This window comes from Balaenoptera ricei, chromosome 16 (genome assembly GCF_028023285.1).
Source record: "Balaenoptera ricei isolate mBalRic1 chromosome 16, mBalRic1.hap2, whole genome shotgun sequence".
NCBI classification, from domain to species: Eukaryota; Metazoa; Chordata; class Mammalia; order Artiodactyla; family Balaenopteridae; genus Balaenoptera; species Balaenoptera ricei.
The window spans coordinates 119,407,391-119,421,868 of record NC_082654.1 but is presented as its reverse complement, the minus strand read 5'-3'; the positions used below and the strand labels follow the sequence as shown (position 1 = coordinate 119,421,868).

The 14,478-nt window shown below is 36.1% G+C and overlaps 1 protein-coding gene across 6 annotated transcripts in view; it reads right to left on the bottom strand.

The window, feature by feature from the left end:
* The window catches only part of CABCOCO1 (ciliary associated calcium binding coiled-coil 1), a 144,916-nt gene extending 131,675 nt beyond the window's left edge, over positions 1-13,241 (bottom strand). For all 6 annotated transcript variants that reach the window (XR_009497899.1, XR_009497898.1, XM_059899483.1 and 3 more), the window contains exons 1-2: positions 13,084-13,241; positions 3,050-3,153 (exon numbers count right to left, since the gene is read on the bottom strand). Coding sequence is in view for 4 of the 6 variants with exons in the window: in XM_059899483.1 (XP_059755466.1) it covers positions 3,050-3,153; positions 13,084-13,164 (185 nt within the window). In the remaining 2 variants the exon portion in view is untranslated. The remainder of the gene's footprint in view (positions 1-3,049; positions 3,154-13,083) is intronic.
* Positions 13,242-14,478: the final 1,237 nt, after the last annotated feature.

Sequence of the window (14,478 nt, the reverse complement as noted above, 5' to 3'; positions counted from 1 at the left end):
GCCCTCTTTAATCATCAGCTTTTGCCTAACATTTTCTTCTGTTTCCAAAAGTTAGTCTTCCTTCTAAGTGTATTCTTCATCTGCATGTTATTGTTTTAATTAAATATCTGACCTGAATAGTGGCATGTGTTCTTTGCTTTACATTTTTATTTTTTCAATGTTTTAACTATATATTAATAGACAATTGCCTAGGACTATTTTGGTGAAGTCTCTTTAAGTTTCCTCCACCTTTGCTCTCTTTCCCTAATGTCTCCTCCATCACTTTCCCTAGTACCATTTGAATCTTAACCTTCAATTTGAACTGCAGGCTACATATTTAACATTTCTATTCTTCATTCAGTTATTTCACTCCAAAGGAAACTATGCAGGGAGGCATTAGGAGCAAGATACTGCTGTGATTTGAATGCAAAGTTTCCATGCATTTTACTGGTAAATTTGTAAGCTTTTCCTCTGGGAATAAAGGGAGATGGAACAGGGGAGAGGGGAGAGGTGGCCACAGATGTAGCATGAGAGAATGTAAGGAAAGAGAAAGATGCTTAATAGTGATTTAGGAAGTTTTGCTATAGTGATAGGTGATGTAACTACCTACTTTGTCTCACCAAGAATTTCAGTAAAAATATTACATTATTCTTGCCTGCTCTTGAAATTGGAGTGCCTTTTATTTTTTAAATATGATGACATGCAGAAATAAGCCTTAAGGCAAGAGCTGAACAGCTCATGGAAACCAATTATAGAAAGGTTATTAAAAGATCTCTCCACCTTACTTCTGTGTTTAAATAGTTATTTTCAATTTAGTCCCTATCCTTTTTTCAAAAGGGATTTGGGTGGATCTGTAAATAAAATCAGGGTTACATTAAAACATGAATCATAGATAGTAGTTAGGAAATGATGAGAAATGCACCCAGACATTTAACTTTGCTTGAAGTGTATTCCAGAAATATACTTTAATGATACTTTAATGTTTCATTTGGTTGGTTGCTTTTATGCAACAAAATTTTTAAAGGTAGGGAAATGTGCTAATGTCCCATAATTTATTTTAGTAGGTTTATAACTTCGTAGACTGTATGATTTTGGCATACTTTTGCCACTTGGTGACAGGATACCTCAATTATATTTCTGTCATTTTGAAAGGTATATAATCCCCATTTATAATAATGCTATTTTAAATGGAAAATGAATGACTGACTACAAATAATTCAGGATTACTGTTACAAAAATCATGTAAAAAACCTCAAGAGAATTACTTTTCAAAGAAATGGCTCCTGACATAACACTGGTGTCATTTATCCAAAATCGATGCCCTATAATTTGAGATTACTTCAGGTGAATTCTATTAATGAGATGGCCATAGGCACATCCTAAAAGAATGACCTTTTAGGTCAACCTGCTGTTAAACCTGGTTGTTTCTATACAGCTAACTTCTGTACCACCCTCTGTATCATTTACTTTCTTCTAGACCTCACCTCTTAGAGATTAAAAATACTTTTAGAATTTAGATATTTAACAAAAAAGAGAGCCAGTAATTGAAAAAGAGAAAAAGATTGTCACAAAAGATGGTCATACACAGTACAACTTAAGATGTAATGAGAAATACACAAGTCTAAAAAGCGTTTGCAATAAATTTTATTTAATATTAACTGCATTTAATATAACATCTTGTATTTACTATTTAATACAAATAAATTATAAACTATATTAAATATATGTCATTTACATCATATTAATCTACTGTCTGCCTAGTTTTAAATACCTATTTTTTGCATTTCAATGACCAACAACATTTGGGGTTACCTAGAAATCGAAGATAATAGTTACTTGAAGCTTAATCAGTGATATTAATACAATAGATGCATTTTCCTAATCAATTCTGACACTAAAAAATAAGAATTCCCAATGAGCATTCATTTCTATAAATATGGTAACATCACCATGAAGTTCTTAAACCTGTGAAATTTTTAATTGACTAATACTTCTAAAAATGCAGATAGTAAGTAGTATGACCAAATCACAGATCACCAGGATTTCTAGCAGGATTTGAAGGCAGTGGAGGTGAAGAGCATTTCAGGAAAAGGCCTGTCAGTGTCATTTGCCTGCTCTTAATATGCCTTCCCTTCTCAAATCTCTCTTCCAGCAAGTACATCTGTCATATTTCCTTCTCAGCAGTAAATCACCTCTATTCCATAATATTTGTAAGATTTGCAAATGATAACCACTGACTAAGTCATTTTCCATGTGCCCATTATGGTCGACAATGCCCTGCTTACATCCAGACGACTGGCCTACAGAAATCTTACCCTGGAACATTACAGTCCAGAACATCATCACATCGTCCCCACACTCCACACATTATAACCGATCAGGCTTCCATTATTAGAGTGAGATAATTTTTAAAATGAATGATTACTAAAAACACCTTTTCAGAATTCGTGTGGTGGATATATCTGAGTATATATTAGAGTTCTAAGTAAATGATCTACTGTAGAAATCAATGGCCTTAAGAATAGGATGTACGTATATTAGAACTGATGCCTATAAATTCAGTTATATTCACATATTTAAGCAAAAGGTATGAGATTAGAATACTTAGCATAGCTTCATATCCAATAAAAATCACAGGTGGATGGCTAATATTCAGGATTTCCAAAATTATAAAATGTATTCACTATTAATATTACAGAAAATACATCTTACTCTTGTCATGATGAGAAAGAAGACCTAAAGGTTCTTGTGCGTACTGACAGTTTTACAAATGAAAGAGAAAAGAAGATGGCATATGCTAATAGCTGCTTTTAACAATAAATCACTATTCTCTATTAAGATTAGCAAGTTGGTTGAAATCCATTTCTCCCATAAAGAAGACTGCTGAGCAGTGGAAAAAGTCAGTTGTTTGAGAATTTTTGTGTTCCACAGTCCGGATATATATATCTGTGCAAAATATAATAACAAATATTTTGGAAAAAGGTTTAAAATGTGTAATAACATATCATGACCATTTATAGATGCAGAACTAGAACTGTTCCATATTTGGTTGTAATATTGAAGTACTTACTGTTGAACTCCATCTACATCCTCTGCTAGCATTTCGGTGATCTGGGCAACTGAAAGAAAATCTGGACACAGAATCTTTTCACGCTCCTGGAATTCAGTATCTTTCTACCAAAAAAAAAAATGTGGAATAAGTTATTTCAATCACGTTTCACATATTAATCCCAATGATATCAAAATTTGTTCTTACTTTTGTCTCACTGCTATCAGGAAAAAATTTAAAAACAACAGTCTCCTAGATAATCTCTTTTCCTTTCTGTCTTTCAGTAATGGTACCTCTCTTCTGAAAAGCTGAATGGTTAGTCAACCTGTCTTTTGTGCATATTTAAAACTGGGTGGGGTGATGGTTTTCAATTAACAAACATTTTTGAATATCTATATATTCCTCATTGAACTTGGGGCACAAGAGGAGGCAAAGACAAGTAAGAAAGACTTGTTACCCTCAAGAAGCTTAACATCTTGTGGAAGAAACAAACTAAAAGTGACTTTAAAACAAGAAAACAGAATGATAAGTGAGCCATAATAAAGATGTCATTCAGTCTAAAGGAAGGAAGGGAAAAGGACAGCAACAGGACAAGGAAAGTCTACAGAGAGAAATAGCCTTTGCGAGACTGAGCATGGATAATGCCCAAGGTGAGTGCCTCAGCAACACCAAGGTGATAAAGACAGGACAGCTGGGTACCGGTTCTGTAAATATAAAGTAGTTCACAGTGGTGCCTAGGGCACACACAGGGGACTAGTTGGACCTAAGTGGAAGGTGGGCATTGGAAAAATATCACAGGAGATCTTAAATAATTTAATAAAGATTTACTGAGTGATTACAATACACAAGATACTGCACAAGGCACCATACATATTTTAGACCATGGCTGGTTGAAGAATGACAGGCTGAAGAGTTTGTTTTTTACAGGCAATACGGGACTGTGAAGTTTTTGAGCAATGAAATGACAAAACTATGCTTTAATGAAGGGTACTCTGTAGCAGGGTGAAGGACAAAAAGGAAGAGTTAAATGAAAAGGTTGTTAGAACAGTTCAGGAATGAGGCACTGGGCTGCACTGGGCTCCTAGCAGTGTGCAGAACAGAAAGGGATAAACACAACATATTACATTTGGGGGACTAAAAGAGGGAAGAATGAATGGAGAGTCTGAGTTTCTTAAATAGGTGACTAGAAGAAAAAGGTGTTGATACTCAGGGCCTCCAACAGCACATATGCCACCTTTGTGTGAACTAGACAAAGGCATCCTCTCTGGGTGGAGGAAGTACTAAAAGGCTTAAGGCTGACGCAGCCCAGCACCCAAGTGCACCACTTGTGAACAGAGTATAGTTTCAGCTCCTGCTCAACCCTCAGCTGAGTCCTTTTGTTCAGAGTACAATCTGTAAAAGCATATGTGACACTCTTATTACACCAACAGAAATAAGAGTGTTGGAAGATGATGCTAGTGTTAAGAAGGCAAGATGATGAATTTGGTTTCAGTGGTTGAATTTTAGGTGGAATATACATAGAAGAAAGAAATGTTTAGAGGTTAATTAGAAATGCTAGAGTCAAGAAAGGTCAAGTTTACGGATGTTGGTTTAGGAGTCACTGCAAGTATGAGAATGGATGAAACTGCCCAAAGCCAGAGCATGAAGAGAAGAGCTGTGAATGGGGGATGGAAAAGAAGACTGAAAAAGAGATAAGACACCAGTAGCTACATGAAAATAAAGGATTGTGAGATTTACGCCAGTCAGAATGGCCATCATTAAAAAGTCTACAAATAACAAATGCTGGAGAGGATGTGGAGAAAAGGGAACCCTCCTCCACTGTTGGTGGGAATGTAAATTGGTGCAGCCACTATGGAAAACAGTATGAAGCGTCCTCAAAAAACTAAAAACAGAGTTGCCATATGACCCAGCAACCCCACTCCTGGGCATATACTCAGAAAAAAATATAATTCAAAAAGATACATGCACCCCTATGTTCACAGCAGCACTATTCACAATAGCCAAGACATGGAAACAATCTAATGTCCATTGACAGATGAATGGATAAAGAAGATGTGGTGTGTGTGTGGGGGTGTGTGTGTGTGTGTGTGTGTGTGTGTGTGTGTGATGGACTATTACTCAGCCATAAAAAAGAATGAAATAATACCATTTGTAGCAACATGGATAGACCTAAAGATTATCATATTAAGTGAAGTCAGAAAGAGAAAGACAAATACCATATGATAACACTTATATGTAGAATCTAAAATATGACACAAATCAACATATCTATGAAACAAAAAGAGACTCACAGATATAGAGAACAGACTTGTGGTTGCCAAGGGGGAAGAGGGGTAGGGAGAAAAGAACTGGGAGTTTGGGATTAGTAGAGGCAAACTATTATACACAGGATGGATAAACAGCAAGGTCCTATTGTACAGCACAGGGAACTATATTCAATATCTTGTGACAAACCATAATGGAAAAGAATATGAAAAAGAATATATATGTGTATAACTGAGTCTCTTTGCTGTACAAAAGAAATTAACACAACATTGTAAATCAACTATACTTCAACGAAATTTTAAAAAAATAAATAAATTTTAAAAAGGATTGTGAGATTTGGGGGAGAGATGGGGCAAATGTTTTTAATTCAACAGTTATTTAGTTTTCCACATGAATAAGCTCCAATAAGTAAGAGTAGGAAACGTTTTGCTATAGTTAACAAGATCACATCCCAAACTTGCCTTATTTCAAGAACTTGCCTTATTTCAGTTTAACGTTTGTAATTTAATATTAGGTTATTATATTTTTATTTTTAAAAATCCAACTTAGAAATAAAATATGCTATTTTATTAGCTATCTTTTCATAATCTTAGAGTTAGCAAATTAACCTAAAGTAGGTCATACTATTAGACTATAAATTTAGTAAGAAAAAATATTTTAGTATCTAATATAATACTTTGCACCTAGTAGGCACTCAGACACTTGTAAATCGAATTAAATGCACTCAGTTTTTAGACAGAATAGTATTTTAGTCCATAATGTATGGCTATATATTTGTTTAAATATTTGTTAGTTACATGTATTTTTTTTTATTATTAGCAGTAAAGTATAATTATTACTACTGTTAATCCCATTAGATTGTAAATTCCTCAGGGACAGTCATTCAATCTTTTACTTCTTTTTAGAATTCTGCAGGTCCTAGTTAGGTCAACATAGGTTGTTAATCAACTGTCTGAATTCATCCCCATCCTGTGATGACATTGTTAGATGACGGAGCATGATAAAAAGCAGGGCCTGGATTTGGAGATCTCATGATGGTTTGAATAGTGATGAATTCTGTGACTTATAGCAAGGCATTTGAACCTAAATTTGGATTCATGTTAAAAAATCATTCTGACATGTTTTACTACATACAAGATTGCTATCATTATTCATAATGAATAAAGATATATATGAAAGGTACATTATATAGACATTCAGATCAATTGTATTAGATTTGAAAATTTTCTGAACAGGAGAAAATAGGTCACACAAGCACTGCAAGAGAATACAATAATCTTAATCTTTTGTACAATAATAATTCTAGCTAAGGTGCCTAATATTAGTGCCTCATTTTTTATTAAAACTTGATAGCTTAAGAGAATCATCTTGTAGGAGGGTTTGCCTCTGGTTTTTTGTTTTCTTTTGTCTTAAATTGAATTCCTGGACCTATTTTAAACGAGAGCTTTTCTTTTGTTTGTTTATATACTGCCATGTACCTAGAAAGGATATAAGGTGGTTAAAAATCTTTAATCTTTTGATGCATATGTTCTGATTTGTAAAAATTAAAGATACAATGAAAATTCATGAATAGGTTAATAAAAATGTAAATATGTAATGATCAGTTTCTCTGTAAAATTACATCTCTGACTAGGAAAATCCGTAAGCTAAACTGCACTGTGACTCATTTTATTCCACCACCTGCTGGATTTTAGCTGTTATTCCAGAAGCGTTAAAATTGTAAGCCTGATATTGTCAGATAACTTTTTCTCTGAATTTTTTTCTCTAATGTCACCTAAACTTTCCACATTTGTACATATGTCTTTCTTCTAGAATTTAAGCTTTTGGGGGCATCGTTGTATCCATCAGTGGTATGTCTTACAAGACTCTTAATAAATGTTCACTAAAGAAAGATAGCACAGTTCACCAAAGATGTCTAAGAGGTGTTTCACAGTCTTAGAGAACAGAGAGTGGTCTACAACTTCCACACTTTGAAAGGCTTTCTTCAAGCCTGAAAATAAATGAACTAAGAAGCAGCGCTGGGTTGAGCCATGTTGGAGCCTGAGGCAAAAAGGAAAAATCAGTAATAGTGATGCTGTTTTTATTTAAAATTTAGATCGATTATGGATTTTTTGCATTAATTTTAGTTTTTAAAATATTGCATTAAAATATAGTTTCTCTTGACTACTGAATTTTTTGGTACCCCTCACTCACCTCACTATAGTCCTGGACACCATAAGGAGCCAATTTAAGAAAAAAAGTAGATGAAAGAAAGATAAATAAAAGCAAGAGCTAGTCCTTTAAAATAATGAATAAAATAGGCAAATCTTGGGCAAATGCAATTAAAGAAAAAATAAATACATGCCACATTAAATGGAAATGCATTTGAAAATTACAAGGAAATGGGTGATTTCCTAGGAATATATATGTTATCAAATTTGACCAAGGGTAAGGGAAGAAATGGACGTGACCAAACATGAACTAAACTGGAAGTCTACTTTTTAAAAGGTCACCATGTCCAGATAGTTTACACTTGAAGTTCTACTGAACAATCAAGAACACATAAATTCTGTTAGTCTAATAATTATAGACTGTAGATAATTCATTTTTTAGAAGCCAGCACAGTCTATACACAAAAACCTGAATTAGCACAGAAAGGAAATTATAAGTCAAAATCATTAATGAATTCAGATGCAAAAATTCTAGTTAAAATAATATCTTAGAACACTGGATCCAGCATTGTACTAAAAGAATAATAAGCTATCATTATGACCAAATAAGGTTAATTTCAGAAATGCAAGGACAGAGTATCATTAACAAGTCTCATATACTTAAGTCAAATTAAATGATAAAATAATATGATTATAAAAATAAATAATAAACAGGCATTTGTAAGAATTCAGCAGCAAAACTCTCAGTAAAATATGAATTAAAAAAAGAAAAGCTAGGGACTTCCCTGGTGGTCCAGTGGTTAAGAATCCTCTTTACAATGCAGGGGATGCTGGTTCAACCTCTAGTTGGGGAACTAAGATCCCAAATGCCACGGGGCAACTAAGCCCGCATGCCACAGCTAGAGAGAAGCCCGCGTGCCACAACAAAAGATCCTGCGCCCACAACTAAGACCCGACGCAGCCAAAAAATAAAAATAATATTTAAAAAAAAAGAATAGCTAAACATAAAAAAGATTATATGCCAAAACATTATATTTAATGAAGAAACACTGATGTATTCTTATGAAAACCAGGAACTAAAAAGGGATTCTGGCTAGTAACATTATTGTAATTAAACTCACTATAGAGGGTTTAATAATATAATAAGAAAATGAAATATGTGGCTTAAATATTAGAAATGAGGAAATTAAAAAATCTTATTTGAAGATTACATGGTTGCGCACCTAAGAAACATGACATTGTACTAACATGGTTTGAGCTAATAAGAAACTTGTAAGATGGTTACATATAACATAAACATACAAAGGCTAACTGCTTTCCTCTGTATTAGAAACTAATTATAAATGGAAATGGCATTAAAATTGATTAAACTTGATTAAAAATATAATAAGAAAGGTATAGTGCCTAAAGAAATTATAAACTTTATCAAAGTTTAATAACAAGATTTGATAAAAGAGATTTATTGGAAACCTTCAAATTAAAAAAAATTATGCTTCCCTGGTGGCACACTGGTTAGGAATCCACCTGCCAACGCAAGGGACACGGGTTCGAGCCCTGGTCCGGGAAGATCCCACATGCCACGGAGCAACTAAGCCCGTGTGCCACAACTACTGAGCCTGCGCTCTAGAGCCCACGAGCCACAACTACTGAAGCCCGTGAGCCTAGAGCCCATGATCCGCAACAAGAGAAGCCACCGCTATGAGAAGCCCGCGAACCGCAACGAAGACCCAATGCAGCCAAAAATAAAATAAATAAAATTTAAAAAATTAAATCCTTCCCATATTACAAGTATAATGCAATGACGATCTCAAATCGCAACTGTATCATTCTGTATCATTTTGTAACTATCGAAATCATTTTTTCAAGTTCTTATGGAAGAATACATACATTTTGAAAAAGAAAAATAGTGAGAGGGACCTTTCCAAATTAGACATTAAAGTTAAATATAAAACAGTTTGGCAGTAACACAAGAATGGACAAACTAGTCAGTGTAAAAAAATAGAGAATGGAAATTCAAAAATATACATACATGTATAAATTTATACATATACATATATAAATGTTGGATTCTCTATTCTATTCCACTGACTCTTCAGCCATTCTCGTGCCCATTCATGTACATATGTAATGTGATAGCGGCAGTCAGTCCATTCTCCATGGGAAGAGAGTATGGCTTATTTATAGTAAATGAAACTGGCATAATTGATGGTTCATGTCTAGAAGAAAACAAAATTAGATCCTCATTTCAAATATACAGTACATCCATCAAAAAATTACTTTTAGCTGTGTTAAAGACCTAACTTTAGTAAAATAAAACTTTAAATATTAGAAAAAAATTGAAGATGATTTGTGCAACCTGAAAGGGAGGATGGAGTGGGGAGAAGCAGCAGGGAATAAGAATAAGATAGGAAACCCAAAGACTAATAGTAAGATGAAAGACAAGCCCAAATGTTTGTCAATACCTCCGCGCCCAAGGCCAATATTTCCAGAGGTTCTAAGTGACTGATAAATAATGTTACTGTATATTCACATTTTAAGGAATATTAGCACTGTTTTTTCAACAATATTTTGAGCAACTTTTTGGCATCCTCCTCATCTCATAGCCCTGCACAGGTTGATCTACACCATGTGCTGTAAATGGCTTCAATAAATACCTCATGAATGACATTGCAACTGCAGGAACCTGGTCATCTTGGTGCCCAAGTTGAGCCCCAAGTGTTTCTCTCTAACCTGCCAATGACGGGGTGGGGGCTATTTTCAAGGTCCGTAGGGACCGCCTAATGCCGAGAGAATTGTCTATGGCCTCTCCCAAACACACTGAGGCTTTTACCACAAGTGACATCATCTTTCCACTCAGGATTATGTAAGTGTCCCCTTGTCCTGAGAAAGTCCCAAAGGCATTGAATAAATGTCATCTGTTAGGGGATTTGTTAACACTAAGGGAAATTATTCAAAAGAAGCAATTGGGAAATAATCATTTACATTTTCTTTTAGGTCTTTGATAGGAGTTGAAGTATAGTCCTTTTACATATAATACTTAAATGATTACATGTCCCAAATAGTATTTTTGAAAATATTAAGAAAGTCAGCTTATGAACAAACTATTGATAAGAGACTGATGATTGAATTCTAAGTATTCATTTACAAACTCACTTATAAATTAACTTAGGAGTATTTATAAACTCCTTTCAGTTACAGATCTATACGTAGGAAATACTTATTTTCAGACTGTTGTCATTTCTCTGGTCTTGTGCATTTAAACAGATATCTCCCAAATGTTTAGTCTTACCTTTTAGAAGGAGGCATTTACTCCCATGTTACTAAAGAAACTGGATTGTTGAATTCAGAAAGTTGGCAAAAAAAAGTTTAAGCAATATTACGTAAGAAATATTTTCCTGGACCTGCATCTCATGTCTGCTTGTTCAAGGTATCTTATAGAGCAGATTTTGAGCTATAATAACTACATTTCTGGCATGTCAGACCCTCTATAATTTCAATCAGTTAAGCTATATTTTTATTGAGTGCCTACTATACGACTGGGATAATTTGTTGTTTTTATTTTAGGTACTGAGAACAAACAACAAATGGGAAACCTCAGACTATTGGAAGCTTATGCTTTATTTCCAATAGACTTGGCAAGAAAAGAAATATTTCACTACTGCTTGGCTCAGATGACTGGATGGTGCACTGGCTAAGTCAATTTGGATACCGAATTATTAAGAAATAATATTATAAGGGACTAGGTCTTGGGGGATCAACTCAGGAAAGAATCTGACCTGAGAAGAAACTTTCAATACCTAACTGAAAAGATGTAGCCTTGGGAACAGACACACCGAGAGAGATTTTTGCCATCTTTTCTATCTAACCCCTGAAACCCACAGTGGGCACAAATGGGTGGCAGGCAGGACTTACTCTAAAGAATGACGTAACACTAAGGATCAACTGTCTACTCCATGAATTATAGGAACTCTGCTTTCATTAGAATGGAAAATGGAGTTCTGACCATGCAGTGTGTTAATCTTAGTAAATGAGCACAGTTAAGCGAGTCCAAATTCCAACTTGATTTGTTCGGTTTGTTACTAACTAAAAGACTATTGATTGTCATGGGGAATACCTGCTTCTCCAAGAAGTTTACAAAAGTGCCCACTGACAGGGCTAAGATGGCAGATAATCACCTAACGTCTATATGTATTCATTTGACTCGTCCATTATAAAAAGTGATTATTTTTTTCCTGGAACATGGCACTTCTTTGCATCTTTAAAAAAAAAAAAAAATATGGGGTATTTTTTCTCGAAGTGCAGGCTCATTAACCCCAAATTATCAGTCCTTCTTACAAAGGACATTATCTGCATGGGAAACTATATACGTAGGTGTACACTGACAACTGTACATTCTCATAAGTAAGTTTTTGTATATACTTAAATAACACGATTTAATTGGGAAATTTCCTATGCCACTTTTGAAACTATATTACTTACATTAGCAATCACAAGGGAGTAATGGGGTTAGTAACCAGTTTATCACATTAAAATGTATTTTTAATGTATGCTAATTTCAAAAGGGTCATAGGAGAATCCGCATGCTTCAGTGGTCTGCACACAGTTTTGGGAAGAATGGCTTGGGAATGACTAGCGTATCTCTGGGCAAGGCACTGAATTCACTGGCTCTGCGTTTCCTCATTTATAAAACTGCAGCTAATACGTATCTTCTGTACCAAAAAAAAAATGTTATTTACACAAAAAAGGAAGTTGAGCCTAGCAATGTTAGTTATAACATTATTCACCTTCAGAGTCTTAAAAAAACAGAAGAAAAAACTTCTTAGGACAACATGATTGACTCAAGTATGTGAAGCTTTAAACATTTTTTAGTAATATCTGGCATATATTCTTAATTAAAATCTCAGGATACAAAGCTTATGAGTAACTCAAGTTACCTAGAACCTATTTATTACTAAGAACTGGTGTTCGGAGGGGCCTGAGGAAAAAATCTTTATTTTACACAGGAAACCACTGGAGGCCCAAGGACGTTAAATAGTTTTCCTAAAAACAAGGGGCTGATGAGCAACTAAGCCATAACCGGAAGGTCGATTTTCCAGGCGTTCCTCCTTTGTCCCATCTCCTATTATGTATTTATTATTTAGAGAAATACCAAAATAATAAGGGAAACACTGGCCTTCAAATATTAATCTATCCACTACCAATGAAAAGTAATTATTCCACGACAGCTTTTTGAGCAACGGTAACTGTGATTATCTGAAGTGAATTAGTAGTAATTTCCAAAAGAGTCGGGCCCATTTAAAATTGCCAGAATTCCCTTTCAAGTGCTGAGAATCCGGAGAAAAGCGCGTCCTTGTGAGGCCTTCGGGGCAACGAAGGAACCGTCCAACGGAAGGATTTCTAGTTTACACTCGAGAGCACGAGGCGCGTCGAGCGGCAGGGCTCGGGGAGCGCGGGGCGGTGGCTCCGGGACCCCCTCTCACTCCCCCGGAGCCCGCGCCGCCCGGGACCCGCTCCCAAACCCTCCGCCACTCGGGTCCGCGCACCCAATCCCCGGCGGGAGGCGCCTCCCCGGGACCAGCCTCGGCCGCGGGCAGGGGGCGAGCGCTCGGGGGTCGCGGGTACCGGACAGGGACGGCGTACCTCCGACTCGGGCGTGGTTCCCGCCGGAGTCATCCCCGCGGGGGTCGTCCCCCCGGGAGTCGTCCCCACAGACGCCGCCATGATCCAGCCGCCGCACGGCGGCCCCTCGTCGCCGGGGCAACCGGGGCGGGGCCGGGGTCGCTGGGCTGGGGAAGTGAGCACCACGCACAGCGGCTTCCGGTCCGGAGCCGCGTCCCCAGCTGGGAAAGGGCTGGGACCCGGTGGCGGTGGGAGCGGGGAGATCCGGGCCCGGCCGCTGCGGGGCGCTCTTCCGGAAAGGCCCGCGGCGGTGCCTTGAATCACCGAGTAGAGACAGACTCGTTCCTTTTAGTAAGAGTGAAAAAAAAGAAAAAAAAAAAAAGCAATTTAAACGAACTAGTGTACGTGGAAGTGACCACTGCGAACACATAGCAAGTTCTCAATAGGTATTAAAGTGAGATATATTATTGGAATTGACCCTTGATTGATATTTGATATTAAGGAATTGTCATTTTAAAGTGTTAGGCGGTTATTGTCATGTTTACAAGGAAAAACCTTGTAAAGGTCTTTATCTTTATCTTCTAGAGACAACATGCTGAAAGATTTAGTGATGATGAAATGATAAAATGCCAGCGATTTACTGCAAAATCATGAGGGGTAGATAAATAATGAGTGGAGGTACAGTGGAAGAATCAAGATTGGGTAAATGGAGGGGGTGTGGTCATTATACTATTATTTCTACTTTATATATATTTGAATTTTTCCGTAATAAAAACATTGAAAAACAATACATTTAGTAATAGTATCAGTAGTCTTCTCTGGATGATAGTACCTGCTTTGATAATGAAATGTGCTTTGCTTATATTAACCTGCGTGGGAGTTGCTATGCAGGAAGCTTACTGCAAAAAATCAGACATTATTTAAATGCTTCACTTTCGCCATCTGTAAAATGAGATAATGACAGTGTCGGCCTCATTGCATTACTGTGAGGATTTAACATGTTAATATATGGGAATGTTTAGAATAGTATCTGGTACCTGTAGTCAGATATTATTAGGATTAGTATTAGTTTGTATGTTTCTCTTGACTTTAGTCCATCCTGTACAACACCTGCCAAAGTAATATTTCCATCATAGACTTCTTACATTTGCCCACTGCCTTTCAAACCAAATTGAACACTTTAGCTTTATATAACCTCATAATAATTGTGCCTTTCCTTGTCTTACTGTTAAGATTTTGCACACAGTTTGTACTAACTGGTGTTTATGAATTGTCTCTACTTTTGTATACGTTTGATTAGTCTTTTAAGTGGACTGTGGAGTCCTCCTTTCCTTGATATTTTCATGCCTAAAGAAACTGGTTTAGCTCTTAGTACAGAATATTCACTCAACAATGAGTTTATGATTTCTAACACTG